This window comes from Malaclemys terrapin, chromosome 20 (genome assembly GCF_027887155.1).
Source record: "Malaclemys terrapin pileata isolate rMalTer1 chromosome 20, rMalTer1.hap1, whole genome shotgun sequence".
NCBI classification, from domain to species: domain Eukaryota; kingdom Metazoa; phylum Chordata; order Testudines; family Emydidae; genus Malaclemys; species Malaclemys terrapin.
In genome coordinates this window covers 17,732,599-17,746,790 of record NC_071524.1, presented here as the reverse complement: position 1 = coordinate 17,746,790, position 14,192 = coordinate 17,732,599, and the positions used below count along the sequence as shown (strand labels likewise).

Below are 14,192 nucleotides of genomic sequence, written 5' to 3'. Positions count from 1 at the left end.
CTGGTTTGTTTTCTCTTTCTTTCCTGCAGCGTTAATTAATACAAAGTTTAAAGGCATGTTAATGGCGTTTGCTGGGGGGCTGGGCAGGGTGAGGTCCCTGCGTATCAACCCCCAAACCTGGTTTAATCGACGTTGACAGTGTCAGGGTCATCTTAGCACCTTTGACCCTTGGGGCTGATTTATTCCAGCTAAATGAATGCAAGACACCCCACCCCCACCCCCACCCCCATCTGTCTGTCCATGCCCCCATCCCCTTTCTCACTCACACACACTATCTTTCCCCTGGCCCGCCATCCATGCTGGACCCCTCTCGCTGGCTAACCACGCGCTCCCGTCCTCGCGGGAGCAGTGGGACCACCCTCGGGCTGCAGCTGGGTCCATCCCCTGGGACACAGCAAAAGCGCTTTGTGTCCACGGCAGCCAAGCGAACGGTTGGCACTGCCCGGCGAAAAGAAGCTGTGGCCGTCCTTGTGCCAGCCAAGCCCGGGCGAGATCACCCCTCGGGGCCCCTGGCACCAGGGCAAGCCTCCTTGGATCCAGCACCTCCTGGCTCTGACCTCGGCACATTCAGCCCCGCAGGGAGGCCCCCCAGATGGGCCACTTGGGGAAGCTTCCACGCCCCCCCCACAAAGGTGCCCTGCACCCCAACTCCGCAGTCAGTGTGTAAAACAGAAGGTTTATCAGTTCCCCTCCTCCATCCTTTGCCTCTTTCCCGGCCAAACCGCTCCCCTGGCCTCCACCTCTATCTTTGTTCTCCGACGGCTCCTGGCAGCGGATGGGCCTGGCCATTGTCTGGGTCCAGAGAGCCAGCCGGTAGTCAGACCTGCCCTCCAGAGGTCTCGGCAATGATCACACCCCCTTGTCCTGCCACCTGTACTTGTGCCACGCATAGGGGAAACTGAGGCACGTACAGTAGTCCTAGAGAACATTAAGGAAATTCCCACCTCGTCACAGCCACTGACCGACATGCCGTCCTGCGCCAGTGCGGACCCACCCACCCGCTAGTACGTTATGTGATGTTTGGACAGCCGCAATCACCCGAACGCTTCTTTAATGCTGATCAACAAGCGGGATCGGTCTGTGGGCTGGAGGGACCCCAGAGACACCCAAGGTGCAACCTACACTGGCCTCAAACCCCCGGGGTTTTGGGTCAGTTCACAAAACTCAAAGCCCACAAACAAAGCTCTTTCAAAGTCTTTGCTGGAAATCCAGCCCCTGATTAAATCAGCCCCCTTCTCCCTTGTCTCCATGATCTAATACAGGGGTCTCAAACTCAAATCACCATGAGGGCCACGTGAGGACTAGTGCATTGGCCCGAGGGCCGTATCACTGACACCCCCCCTCGCTGCTCCTGGCCCCGCCCCCACTCCACTCCTTCCATGAGGCCCCGCCCCTGCCCCGCCTCTTCCCACCTCCTCCTCCAAGTGGTTTTAATAAAATATATACACTCAGTAAAGCCCCCCCACCGCACTGGGCTACACCACTCCCCCCCACCCCCGCTCTGCCTCTTCCAGGGGTGGCAGGTTTATAGAAATTTTGGTGGTGCCCAAAACCTGCCCCCCAAACTCCGCCCCCACCTGCCTAAGGCTCTGAGAGGGAGTTTGGATGGGGGAAGGGATGGGGGTGCAGGCTCTGGAATGGAGTTTGGGTGCTGGGTGCAGGCTCCGGGCTGGGGCAGGGGGTGGGGGTGCAGGCTCTGGGATGGAGTTTGGGTGCTGGATGCAGGCTCCGGGCTGGGGCAGGGGGTGGGGGTGCAGGCTCTGGGATGGAGTTTGGGTGCTGGGTGCAGGCTCCGGGCTGGGGCAGGGGGTGGGGGTGCAGGCTCTGGGATGGAGTCTGGGGATAGGAGGGGGTGCAGGGGTGAGGGCTGTGGGGCTGGGGATGAGGGGTTTGGGGCATTGGAGAGGCTCAGGACGAGGGCAGGGGAAGGGCAGCCTGCCCTGACCCTAGTGCAGGGGGGCACTAGGACCCTACAGCAGCAAGTGATGCTAGAAGCGGGCAGAGCAGAGGGTGAGCTGCAGGCTTGGGGCAGTGAAGGGGCAGCACGTGAGGCCGGGGGACACTCGGGGGAGGTGCGTGGGGGCGGCAGGCGGGGCGGGGGAGAGACCTGGCCCCAAACATTGGGGAGCAGCGCGCGGGGAACTTAGCTGCAACATAAAATAACTCGGGGGGGCGGGGGTGAGGGGAGTTTGGCGGCGACAGGAAGTAACTGGGGGGGCACGGGGAGCTTGGCGGGCCGCAGGGAAGAGCTCCGCGGGCCGCGTGTTTGAGCCCCCTGATCTAATATGACTTTTTGAACGTAAATTGCACATCAAATCTCCCGTGAGTGACTGCTCCATGTAGTGGATAACAGCTTACTACTGCTACCGGTTGATGGGAGTTGCTCCTGTTGCTCCAATCTAGGCTGGGATGCGGAGAGGTAAACCCTGCTGGGGTTTAAGAAAAGAGGATCATTTGTATCACAGCAGCTCCTAGAGCCAAGCTCGGGGTCCCCGTTGGGCCGGGGAGCGAGAATAGCTTTGGACCCGGCTTTGTTCGCACTATTGAATTAAGCCAAGTGTCTGAGCAGGAATCTCATGTTGTCTCAGGAACGGAAGGGGTCCTGCCGTGAAGAAACAATGAATAGCAACCAGAGCTGTCCTGTGCCTTGTCGGCCCCGGCTCTCATTGTGTCCTCAGCACAGGTCGGTTCACTTTCATCTGCTAGTTCTTCAGACCGCCGGGACCTGGGCGGGTAGGCAGGGCTAGCAGACCGACAACCTCTACCAGCCCAACAGCGGCCAGGTCTGCAGGGGAAGCATAGGCCTCGTCTCCAATCGAGTGACTCGGGGTGAAAACGCTTGTGCACTCACGGTGTAACCCATCCCTGTGCTCTCAGAGCCGGGAGCCTCCCGCCACCTTGTCTAGAAAAACGTTGTGAGCGTCTAAAGTAAACGCTCTTGGCATGCGAGGCAGTGTTGCAAACAGAACGCAAGTCTCCTGGTTAATCACGCAGGGGTTCGTTTATTTAAATGAATTGCAAAATTAAGCTCCACAAAAGTCCCAGATAAAGAATAACCAAACCAGCCTGGGAGTCTGCCATGGACAGTCAGAGGCGATGGAAAGAAGCAATTGGACTTTCCTTTGCACCGGGGCGGGTCAAAAGTTGTACTGAAAACGATCCCTTTTTGAATTATTTTGGTAAACTTCTACTTAAAAAATACTATCGATTCCTTTGTCATTGTTGCCTTCTCGCTTCGTGCCCCTGCCCTCCCGTCATCGGACTTTTTTTTAGGTGAAGAAAAGGAGGAAAAAGATCAAAGACTGACAGAGAAGCGAATAGAAAGAAAGAAAGAAAGAAAGAAAGAAAGAAAGAAAGAAAGAAAGAAAGAAAAAGTGAAGAACGACTGGCAAAAAATATTGAAATGTCTCTAATAATTTTAGGGGGGGCAGAAATGGGTCTGTTTCCAACCTTGAGCAATTGAAATGGTTCCAAAATTTCCAGCAAAACTGTGTCCCCGTACTTTGGCCGGTTCCAGTCTACACTAGAGAAATTGCGCTCCTGAGTGGCTAACATAAATCAAGCGAATATCCTGTGGATCTGAGTCTCCTTCTGCAGTCACACCTTACAGGATCTTGCTTTTAGGCCCACAGACCCTGCCTTCAAACCCCATGGAATAACCCACCCACGGGGCCATCACAGCCACGTCAGTTCAGCTCCCAAGGTGGTAGCTGGGAGACTCCAGCTGGACAAAAATGGTGAGCACGGTATCATCAAATCCGACTTCCCATCAGCCTGCCCCACCCAGGCGATTCTTCACGGCTTGGAGACTTTCCATTGCAATTGGGTGTCTCGTTCTGCGCGCTAGCTCAACCACAAGATATGGGCTGGATGCAGGAACCACTGGGGGAGCTTTTCTAGCTTTCATATCTAGGAATCTAGTCTCAGTGGAACCCTCTAAAGACCAGCCCCGTTTTTGCGCTATGAAGAAATGCCCTTTGAAGGCTGCTAAGCTGAATTGATCTGAACTTCTGGCAGAGATCTGCCCATTACTGAAGGTGAACTAACGCAGGGTGCAGCGATATTCCATCTAGCTCCTAAAAGGCTCGGCAACTGGTCACTATCCTCCCCTGCGGCCTCCCCCGTTCTTCAGCGAGGGACCAGGCACATCTCGTACGTGGGGGGCACGTTCCCGAACCCACTCACTTTCGGGCTGATGTCAATGTCCTTTGGGGGCAGGAGGGGTTTCAGCGAGAAGCTCTGCAGGACGGTGGTGAAGTACAGGAAGAGCTCCATGCGGGCCATGGCCTCGCCCAGACACACCCGCTTCCCTGCAAAGACACAGACACGGGGGGACCGGATGGAATGGGACTTAGTACTCTTCACCCTGGCATGCCAAGTCAGTGTCATTGCAGGGTGGGAAACTGAGGCACGGAGCGGGGAAAGGGATTCACCCAAGGGCAGTGGCACAGCTGGAAATAGAACCCATGAATCCTGACTCCCAGCCCTTCCCCTGCCGCTCTAACCACCAGCCCCCACTCCCCTCCCAGAGCCGGGGAGAGAACCCAGGAGTCCTGGCTCCCAGCGCCCCCTGCTCTAACCACTAGCTCCCACTCCCCTCCCAGAGCTGGGGGTAAAACCCAGGAGTCCTGGCTCCCAGAGTCTAATCAGTAGACCTCACACCTTGAAGACCCGGGAATAGAACCTAGGTCTCCTGAATGTTATGGACTGGCCCTCACAGCTATTCATGGGCCGTGTTACTAGGTCAGACGATGGTGGAACCGTAGCGTTGCTGGGGTTGGTCAGTGGGAGAGGGGCGGCTCTTCGGCCCAGCCCCGGGACAACTCCTCGGTCCAGCCCCGGGACGACCAGCTCCAGAGAGCAGCGGGCGAGTGTTAAAGGCCACGAGGCAGGTTCTGTACCTGAGGAGAACGGCACGAAGGCGTCGTTCTTCTTAAAGCGGCCGTTCTCATCCAGGAAATGCCCCGGGTTGAATTCTTCTGGGTGGCTGAAGTATTTCGCGTCCCGTAGGACAGAGCCCAGTAAGGGGAACACGTTGGTGCCCTGGGGAAATGGAGACGAGAGAGGTAAGAATTAAATACACCTGTATCTCTTCCAACCTCAACCTCCACCCACCCATAGGAGATATCCCGAGAGTGCCCATGAGAGCCGCTAGTCTGGGGATCACGACGGGGCATATCGTTTTATCTGAGTAAACGAGACAGTCTGGGATTCGCCCGACCCTGGTGTCCTGAGTCTCTGTAATCGCCACAGTGGTGTTAGCGGTGGGATACATACCCACGCCTCCTTTGGTGAGACTGGAGGGTTCTGTAAAATCTTGACCCACAGCTGACGGTTGGGGCAGTCGGTCCCTTCCTCCGCGGGGCTGTTAAGTCTTGGTTTGGGCGGATCGTTTATTGCTTTGATGCCGTTCTTAGGGGAAGTTTGTGTCGCCAGAAAGGGGGACGGATGTTTGCACCCACTGTCACTTTCTAGTCCCTACGGTTCTGGGGCGGTTCAGACAACCAGGGCTCAGCCCCAAACCACCTTTCCCTTTGCAAAAGCAACCCCTAAATCCGGGAGGTTTTGCGATTTCAACCCTGCCCGTTTGCCCCCCAGCCCCGCACCTTGGGGAGGGTGTACCCCCGGAACTGGGTGTCCCGGATCACGGTGTGCGGCATCCCCATGGGCACGATATCCGTCACCCTCTGAATCTCGTGGATCACCGCATCCGTGTAGGGCATCTTCATCCGGTCCTCGCAGGTGGGGATGCGGTTGCGGCCGATGACATGGTCGATTTCCTGGTGCACCTTTTCTGTGGAGAGGCGGGCAGAGCTCTGTGGGAACCACGTGGGCACCACAGCCCCCAGGCCATGCGGGAGAGCGGCAGGGCCTCACGGCACGAAAGCCCCACCAATCCCGACGGGGCTGACCTGCGGAACGGCCTGCTGCTACGGGGGACTTCTACTGGCGCTGGGCACTGAAGCAATTAATAGTTTAGAGAAAGAGCCGGGCATAGGGGACGGAGCGGTCGCCAGTTGCCACCAGCGAGATTTCTGGGGCAGCCCAGGGCAGCAGTTGCAGATTTCGGTGGGACTAACAGGGTGCGGGTCAGGGGGGTGAATTTGGGGCAGCGGCAGCTGACCTTGGCTGACGGAGCCCCCGACCTGCAGGTTTATCGGCCATGTCCACGGGTCGGGCGCTAGCAGTCCCTGGAATCCCACTGCAAAGGGCTGGAACGTGTGTGTGCGAGTTTGTGTGTGACCCACACTAACCCGTCGAGCGGCCGGTCCCTTAGCAGAGGCAGGTTTTAGAGAGAGAGAGTTCTACGCAGAGAGAACTCACCAAGGGCCTCATTAGATGCACATTAGTGGGTCTGAACGCCACTGCCCTCTGCAGGGTGGGAATGAACTGCCTATGTGCCATAGCCCCTACACTGCAGTTAATGGAGATTCTCCTTATCAAGTGATAGGGGCCTGGGCAGAAGGATCTGGGTTTCATCCCTGCAGCCGATCACAAAAGCTCCAGGTAGCTCATGGAAACTCGCATCCCACTCACTAAACGATCCAGCCTTTTCCTTCCTTTACCTTCGACTTCCGGGTGCTTCATGAGGAAGAGGAAGCCGTAGCGCAGGGTGGAGCTGACGGTCTCCGTGCCGGCGAAGAACAAGTTGAGCGTGGTGAGCACCAAGTTCTTGGTGTTGAATTCACTGTTGGGGTTTTTCTTTTCCTGGGGGCGACGAACACAGGAAAGGGCGGTGGATCACATCCCTGGATACAGGAGGGTGTCGCCGTGGGCACAACCTGCCCGCTGCCTCCTGACACGAACCCCTCGGCAGCCCACCAGAGACGCGTCATGGCAAGGAGCAGGGGAGGGCCGGCAGGTCTGTGGAACGCTTACCGGGGGCCGGCAGAGAGCGGGCCGGGTGCATCGGGTCAGCACGGAGCCATAGCTCGCTCTTACAGATCTCAGAGTGCCGTACGCCGGCGGTAAGCGTCATTAGCCCCATTTTACACATGGGGAAACTGAGGCACGGATTTACCACGGGAGAGCCAGGAATTGAACCTCGGTATCCCTGCTCTGCTGTTACGGTATCAGAGAAGCACCTCCGGCAGGGCCCCACTGCTCGCGAGAGAGTCTCCCTGCCCCTCAGGGCTCAGTCTGACTAGCCGGAGGAAGGAACAGGCGCCCCAGACGACAACTGGGTCTGCTGAGGCCCACGGAGAGGCAGGGACTCATGGTGGCTCAGCTGGGATGTGAACCCAGGTCTCCTGAGTCTCAGTCCGGGGCCATAACCACAAGCTCCCTGTGTTATTGGCAGTATTTATTATTATCTGCTTTACTGCAGCACCAAGGAGCCCGAATCACGGAGCAGGCCCCCATTGTGCCAGGTGCTGTACGTTTTATTGCTATTAGGTGGATTACGGTAGCACCGCGCCAGTCCCGGACCAGGACGTTATGGTGTCAGGTGCTGTACGTCATTATTGCTATTAGGTGGATTACGGTAGCACCGCGCCAGTCCCAGACCAGGACGTTATGGTGTCAGGTGCTGTACGTCATTATTGCTATTAGGTGGATTACGGTAGCACCGCGCCAGTCCCAGACCAGGACGTCGTGGTGTCAGGTGCTGTACGTTTTATTGCTATTAGGTGGATTATGGTAGCACCGCCCCAGTCCCGGACCAGGACGTCATGGTGTCCGGTGCTGTACGTTTTATTGCTATTAGGTGGATTACGGTAGCACCGCGCCAGTTCCAGACAGGTTGCCAGGTGCCGTACAAACACAGACCAAAGAGAAAGCCCCTGCCCCAATTGCTCCCAAGCCGGAAGGTTTGCAAGCCCCCCCAGCCGGTACCTTTTCCATCTGGATGAGGAAGCAGTCAATGAAATCCCGTGGGGCGTTGGGGTCGAGCGAGGCCTGGTTGATCTTCACCCGCTCGGCGATGAAGGCCTTGAGGTCCTCGATGAGGTGGTAGATGCGGTGGTGGCGCCCGGGCAGGTACTGCATGACACAGGAGTACATGTCGTAGAGCTGCACGGGGGTAGAAGCCGGGTTCACCGATTGCCCACAGAGCCAGCTGGGGAGGGGGCAAGTAACCAGCCCCACCCAGACCAGCTCCTGCCTCGCCTCAACTTCCCAACACAGATCATGTCTGCAGCCAGGCCTCCCGCCCTGGCCAGGCTCGTCCCCGGACAGGGCCGGCTGCTCCCACGCCTTTGGGACCTTTAAAGGGACAGCGCATCCTCTGCGGCTTTCTGACAGCTGTGTTGCAGCTTCAGGGATCTGACGTGCGCATTGTCTGACTTTCTGTATAACCGAGACCAAACCACCTCCCCACAGAGCCCGTGATTTCTGTGTTAGCCAGACGGCAGCTTTTCGAAAGACCGCCAGCCGAGTTGTAATGAACCCACCCCCTCCGTAGGGTGGGAATCCTTTGCCCGGCGGTACCTGGGCCCAGGGAGTGCTCATCTCTACGAAGCTTTCATTGATCATGCGCAGCAGGGACAGAAACGTCTTGTCCTCGTAGTCGAAGCGGCTCCCGAAGACGACGGCGCTGATGACGTTGGAGACCGTGCGGCTCAGGAAGAAGATCGGGTCAAAGGGCGAACCTGTCACGGACAAAAGAGGACGCGGCGGACATTCCCCCTCCGCGGTCTTCTACTGCGATTGACCCGCCCACTTGCTGTGACCCCGCCCCTTCTTGGGGTGGCGGCAGTAAGGTCTAGAGTGGCAGCTCACACCTCTTGGCGCAATCGTTTCAGGCTCTCTGCAAACTCAGGCAGAAATCACAGCATTGTTTATAGCTGGGTCACCTTTTCAAGCCTCTAGAAACTTCCTTATTAGATATATATATATGTTCACACACTGAGATTCTGATTCCGCGGGACACCCGGCGCTGGGGGCGTGGGATGCCCCTTAAATTCTAGCAAAAGCATTATGCCAATTGATTAGCGAGTCTTCCGATCCGCCTAGAAAGTGAGGCACAAAGCAGGGCCGGGAGCGACACAGAAACGGGGCAGAGGCGGGAGTAGAAGCCTTTTATTCCAGGCTCCCAGACCCATGTTCAGGCCACTAGGCAACACTGCCCCTCAGCTACCTAGCGCTACAGCCCAGCTGCAAAGGAGTGAGTCTGTCTGCTCTCCGGAGATAACTCGTTTGCTTGTTGATCGTGGGGCCTAGCACGGGGTGGGGGGGGTCTCGTGGGACAGGCGCGGGCTGGGGGAATGAGGTAGTGTTGGGCTCCCCTCCTATTTCATATAATCGAAAGGTATTTATATGGGCCCCCATCTTCTCCTAGTGTCTGATCACCTCACCCGCTTCCATCTGCAACGGGCACAACCCCACCCGCCCCAAGCAGGGCTCTGTATCTGCAGAAGCTGGGTCAATAAAAGATGGCCCCTCCCCCACCTTGTCTCCTTAACGTCTTCTCCTCACCCCCGCCCCCCCAAGACAAGCCCATTTTACAGTGGGGGAAACTGAGGCACAGCGCCTCCTCCAAGGTCACCTGGGAAGGCTGCGGCAGAGGCAGGAACTGCACCTGGGCTGCTCACAGCTCAGGCTCCCGCCCTCACCACTGGGCCATGCTCCCTCTGCCAGTCCCTTCCTCTCGCTCGGTGCCTCAGTTTCCCCTTCTTTAAACTGGGGAGAATCGTCCTGCCCAGGGAGGGTGAGTACCTGGGAGGTGCTCGGTTGCCATGGTGACATCGGCCCTATAAATACCTAGACCAGGAGAAAGGGTGGCTGATAAAGCGGCTGTAAAGCCGCTCCCCGGCCCTGGCTTTGGGCGATACGCGGGGGGCGCAAACGCACAGACCTCTGGTTTTCCTGAACTCCTCCAGCAGGTACTGGGCCTCCTCCTGGATCCGCTCCTCGATGGATCGCTTCCCCATGCCGAAGTTCCTCAGCGTGGTGAGGGAGAACCGGCGCAGCTGGCGCCACCGCTCCCCGTTGGCCAAAGCCACCCCTGGGAACGGCGGGAGAGAGCCGCGGGAGTCAGCCCTGGGAACGCCCCCTGCCGAGCCCCCCATCCCACGGCACTGTGCCCCCTCCCGGCCCCGTGGGGCCAGCCCTGCCCGCCGGGGAGAGCGCCCCTACTGATTCACCCACACAGCTCCCTGCTAAGACTCCCATCGACCGCTGAGCCCCGTAGCAGCAGCCCCCCGCTAAGAGGAGACACTGCCCCCGGGGCACACGTGCTGAGCCCGGCTCCGCCGCTCACCGAAGCCCTTGAAGTTCCGGTCGATGGACGCCAGCTCTCCTCTGCCACTGAACTCCTCCGCATGGTCCACCAGGGCCTCCTTCACCGCCTCGTGCCCGCACAGCACCACCACCCGCCGCGGGCCCAGGTGCACCGTGAACACCGGGCCGTACTTCTCCCGCAGCTGCAACAGAAATTGGAGCCGAGAGGCCGTGAGAGCACGTGGCACTGCTGGCGCATGGACTGGGGCACTCTCAGGGCGGCACCGGCACGGGGCCAGATCCTGAGCCGGCGTAACCGACGCGCTCCCCTGGAGTCAAGAGAGTGAGGCTGGTTCATTGCATTCAGTGCCCCCGTTAAGACCAGATCCCCACGGGACCCTGATCCTTGAGCGGCCCCATACACCCCAAACCCCGCCGTGCGAGACCCCTCCACTGCGATGTGCTGGGGGGCGTGTGCAGCCACTTGGCACGGCCGGTCCCGGAGGCTGCAGGAGAACCCAGAAATGGGGGGGTGCTGGCTAGATTAGTGGGTGTCCCTTTGCCTATCCCCCGCGGTGACCAAGATCAGCCGCACTCCCCACCCCGGCCGCCAGAGCCCTACGCCGAGGCTCCCTGGGGCGCGACTTACCGCCATGAACGACTTGAAAGTCTCGTCCGTCTTCAGGTGCAGCAAGTTGCCGAGGAAGGGCAGAGGGGTCGGCCCCGGGGGCAGCTTCCCTCCCTGGTGCATTTTCTTCCACACCGACAGGAGAAGCAGGCAGGAGAGGCAGAGAGCCAGGAATATGGTCACCGCTCCCCCGAGCTCCATGGCGGGCGCAGGCGGTGAATGGCCACGAGCCAGTGCCGGCTCGGCTGTTATATGCAGGCTGCTCGGTAAGGGGAGACGGTGCCGTTCTTGGCATCCTGAAACTCTACCAGGCAAACAGGGTTTGGTTTCAGAAGTACCAGGGCACTAAGCGGCTTGGGAGATTCCAGGCGGTCACGGGTGGAGGGTGTTAGGCTCCCGTGAGAATCTCTCTTGTGCTTTTCACATGCTCAGCTGCAATGCACTGGGCAGAGTATCAAAAGGACAGCAGGGGCTGTGTTTGTACAGCACCAAGCACGGGGGGGGAAAGGGTGGCCTAGTGGCCAGCCCACGGACTGCTCTGGGGTCTGTTCTGGGCTTTGCGGCCTGGCATTTTCCAGCCACTTAGCCCTGGCTTTTGCCCGGCTGTGAATGACTCCAGGCCCGGTGGCATTACGCCAAACGACACCCGCTGAGGATCTGGCCCGGGATGGGCTGAATACGTCGGCCCAACCGAAAGCTGTAGTGCAAATAATCGGACTCTCACAGCATCTTTATTTACTTCTCTATTAGCTTCCGCCTTGTAAGTCCCACGTCAGCCCTCAGCCCGGGTCCCGCCTAGGGTGACCAGATGTCCCGATTTTATAGGGACAGGCCTGATTTTTGGGACATTTTCTTATATAGGCTCCTATTACCCCCCACCCCTGGTCCCGTTTTTCACATTTGCTCTCTGGTCACCCTAGTCCCGCCTGGCCCCGTTTTCCCAGGATCGTCCCTTTTTGGAGGTAGCCGTCATAGAATCCTAGAATCTGAGGGTTGGAAGGGTCCTCAGGAGGTATCTAGTCCAACCCCCTGCTCAAAGCAGGATCAACCCCAACTAAATCATCCCAGCCAGGATGGGTCAAGCCGGGCCTTAAAAAACTCCAAGGAAGGAGATTCCACCACCTCCCTAGGGAACCCATTCCAGTGCTTCACCACCCTGCTAGTGAAATAGTGTTTCCTAATATCCAACCTAGACCTCCCCCACTGCAACTTGAGACCATTGCTCCTTGTTCTGTCATCTGCCACCACTGAGAACAGTCTAGATCCATCCTCTTTGGAACCCCCCTTCAGGTAGTTGAAAGCAGCTATCAAATCCCCCCTCGTTCTTCTCTTCTGGAGACTAAACAATCCCAGTTCCCTCAGCCTCTCCTCATAAGTCATGTGCTCCAGACCCCTAATCATTTTTGTTGCCCTCCACTGGACTCTTTCCAATATTTCCACATCCTTCTTGTAGTGTGGGGCTCAAAACTGGACGCAATACTCCAGATGATGCCTCACCAATGCCGAACAGAGGGGAACAATCACGTCCCGGGGAAGTTGTCCAGGTGCCCAGCGGAGAGCTCAGGATCAGCCCGGATGCCCGGGGGTTTTGTACCTTGGAGGTGGCGGCCCGGAGGCCCAGCACAAGGCCAGAAAGCCGAGCACGCGTTGGTCTCTGGGCTGCAGCAGGAAGAAGATGGCAGGTAGGCCGGGCGCTGGCCTCTGCCCAGGGTGTGAATTTCCCCCCGTGGGATTATGTAATAGGGGATCGAGTTCAGGACTTGCATAACTATGAATGTGCCAGTTCTCTCCTCGCCCTTGCGGTGAGCTCCCCTTTTAACCCCTGGCTGTTTACCCATTAAACACTCCCTGCCGATGCGGGAACCACCGTGAACCGAACCGGGCACCGGTTGCCAAGAGCTTGGCTGGACCTGCCCGGGGAGCCGGTTTGCAGACCAGCCGAACGATGCCTGGGCTGCTGACATCCCCCCTCCCGCCGTGTTTCCATTCCCCTCCCGAGTGTGGGGCAGCACCGGAGGAGGTTGGCAAGATCTCGTAAAAGCGTTCTTCCAAAACACTCCCGCATTCTTCGCATGGCTGCGCCCGGCCCCGCACTTGGGAGGATTCAATAATAACTAGCGTAGCCCCACAGGGAGACAGCGAGAGACCTTGGCAGTGCTAGGACTTACCAACCCTTTGGGAAGGGTGTTATTGTCCCACAAGAAATATTATCCCAGCTGAGATCAGGGCCCCGTTGGGCCAGGCACTGCCCAGACCCCGGCCAAGATCAGGGCCCCGTCGCGCTGGGCGCTGCCCAGACCCCAACTGAAATCAGGGCCCCGTCGTGCCAGGCACTGCCCAGACCCCGGCTGAGATCAGGGCCCCGTCGCGCCGGACGCTGCCCAGACTCCAGTCAAGATCAGGGCCCTGTCGCGCCGGGCGCCACCCAGACCCCGGCCAAGATCGGGGGGGAGGCGGTTAGGGGACAAGGAGCAGGGCGGGTTTAATGGGTCAGGGGTTCTGAAGGGGGCAGTCAGGGGGCGGGAAGTGGGAGGGGTCGGATAGGGGGCGGGGCCCAGGCTGTTTGGGGAGGCACAGCCTTCCCTACCCAGCCCTTCATATAGTTTTGCAACCCCAATGTGGCCCTCGGGCCAAAAAGTGTGCGCCCTCCCTGCTCTAAACACACGAGACGGAATCATTGTCCTGATTTTACAGGTGGGGGTCCTGGGGCCCGGAAAGATGAACTAACTCTCCCAAGGTCACCCAGGGAGTGCGTGGCAGAGACCGGGAATTGCTTGTCCCAGCCCAGCACCTTACCCCCCCTCTTCAAGACAGCAGGGGAAAGGGATTTGTTCACGCCCATGCAGTGGGTTAGTGGCAGAGCCTGGGAAACCCACCACTCCGCGGGATCCCGCTCTGCGGAGCAGCCACGCTGCCGGGAGGCTTGGTTGGCTCTTTAAGTCTGCTTCCCACCCAGCCTTCTAGAGAGGCTGGAAAATCCACCGGCCGGATCCCACCGTGGCCCCGGACTGCGATGGAGGAAGGCAGGGCCCCGGTGCATAACACTCTCGAAACTGCTGTTTACCTAGCACAGGGCAGACAGGTTTGCAGAGCCTCTGCCAAGGCCAGCCACGCCCCTGGCCCCAGAACAGAAAAGTAAGAAACCCGAGAAAAGATAAAGAAAAGCCACTGAAGACTTGGATTCGCTCTGTGTAAACGAACCCAAGCCGGGTAAGGCGAAAAGACAAACACTGCAGGCGATTAAATAAACACCTATTGACAAAGGGACAAGTTTTGACGGTATTCGGGTGGTGCAGCGCTCCTAAATCCCTTTTGAAAACGAGACTCCGAGTCCTGGATCAGTTAGATGTTGCCACGCCTAAAACCCTTTCAAAACCTGGGCCACGGGGTCTTGTTTGGTAGCTAC

At 58.3% G+C, this 14,192-nt stretch overlaps 1 protein-coding gene across 4 annotated transcripts; it reads right to left on the bottom strand.

The window, feature by feature from the left end:
* Window positions 1–3,427: 3,427 nt before the first annotated feature.
* Window positions 3,428–12,431, bottom strand: LOC128826430 (cytochrome P450 2G1-like). Of its 4 annotated transcripts, none has more exons than XM_054009692.1 (10): window positions 12,284–12,431; window positions 10,808–11,090; window positions 10,199–10,361; window positions 9,794–9,943; window positions 8,428–8,588; window positions 7,834–8,010; window positions 6,567–6,708; window positions 5,607–5,794; window positions 4,902–5,043; window positions 3,428–4,310 (listed from the first exon to the last, which is right to left on the bottom strand). In XM_054009692.1, the coding sequence occupies exons 2-10, from the start codon at window positions 10,985–10,987 to the stop codon at window positions 4,129–4,131; spliced, it is 1,485 nt and encodes a 494-aa protein (XP_053865667.1). In that variant the 5' UTR covers window positions 10,988–11,090; window positions 12,284–12,431; the 3' UTR covers window positions 3,428–4,128. The 4 variants fall into 4 exon arrangements, with proteins under 4 accessions (XP_053865667.1, XP_053865670.1, XP_053865668.1 ...); XM_054009695.1 differs by having other exon boundaries at window positions 7,834–7,980; XM_054009693.1 differs by having other exon boundaries at window positions 10,808–11,045.
* Between the last annotated feature and the right edge of the window lie 1,761 nt (window positions 12,432–14,192).

What these genes read in the sequence shown, in the direction of transcription:
- LOC128826430 (XM_054009692.1), bottom strand. Translation starts at nt 10,987, where the DNA reads ATGGAGCTCGGGGGAGCGGTGACCATATTCCTGGCTCTCTGCCTCTCC. An exon ending in GAAGCACCCGGAAGTCGAAG is followed by an intron (nt 5,795 to 6,566) that starts GTAAAGGAAGGA and finishes GCCTCTCCACAG; the next exon opens with AAAAGGTGCACCAGGAAATC. An exon ending in GGGGGTACACCCTCCCCAAG is followed by an intron (nt 5,044 to 5,606) that starts GTGCGGGGCTGG and finishes CCATTTCCCCAG; the next exon opens with GGCACCAACGTGTTCCCCTT.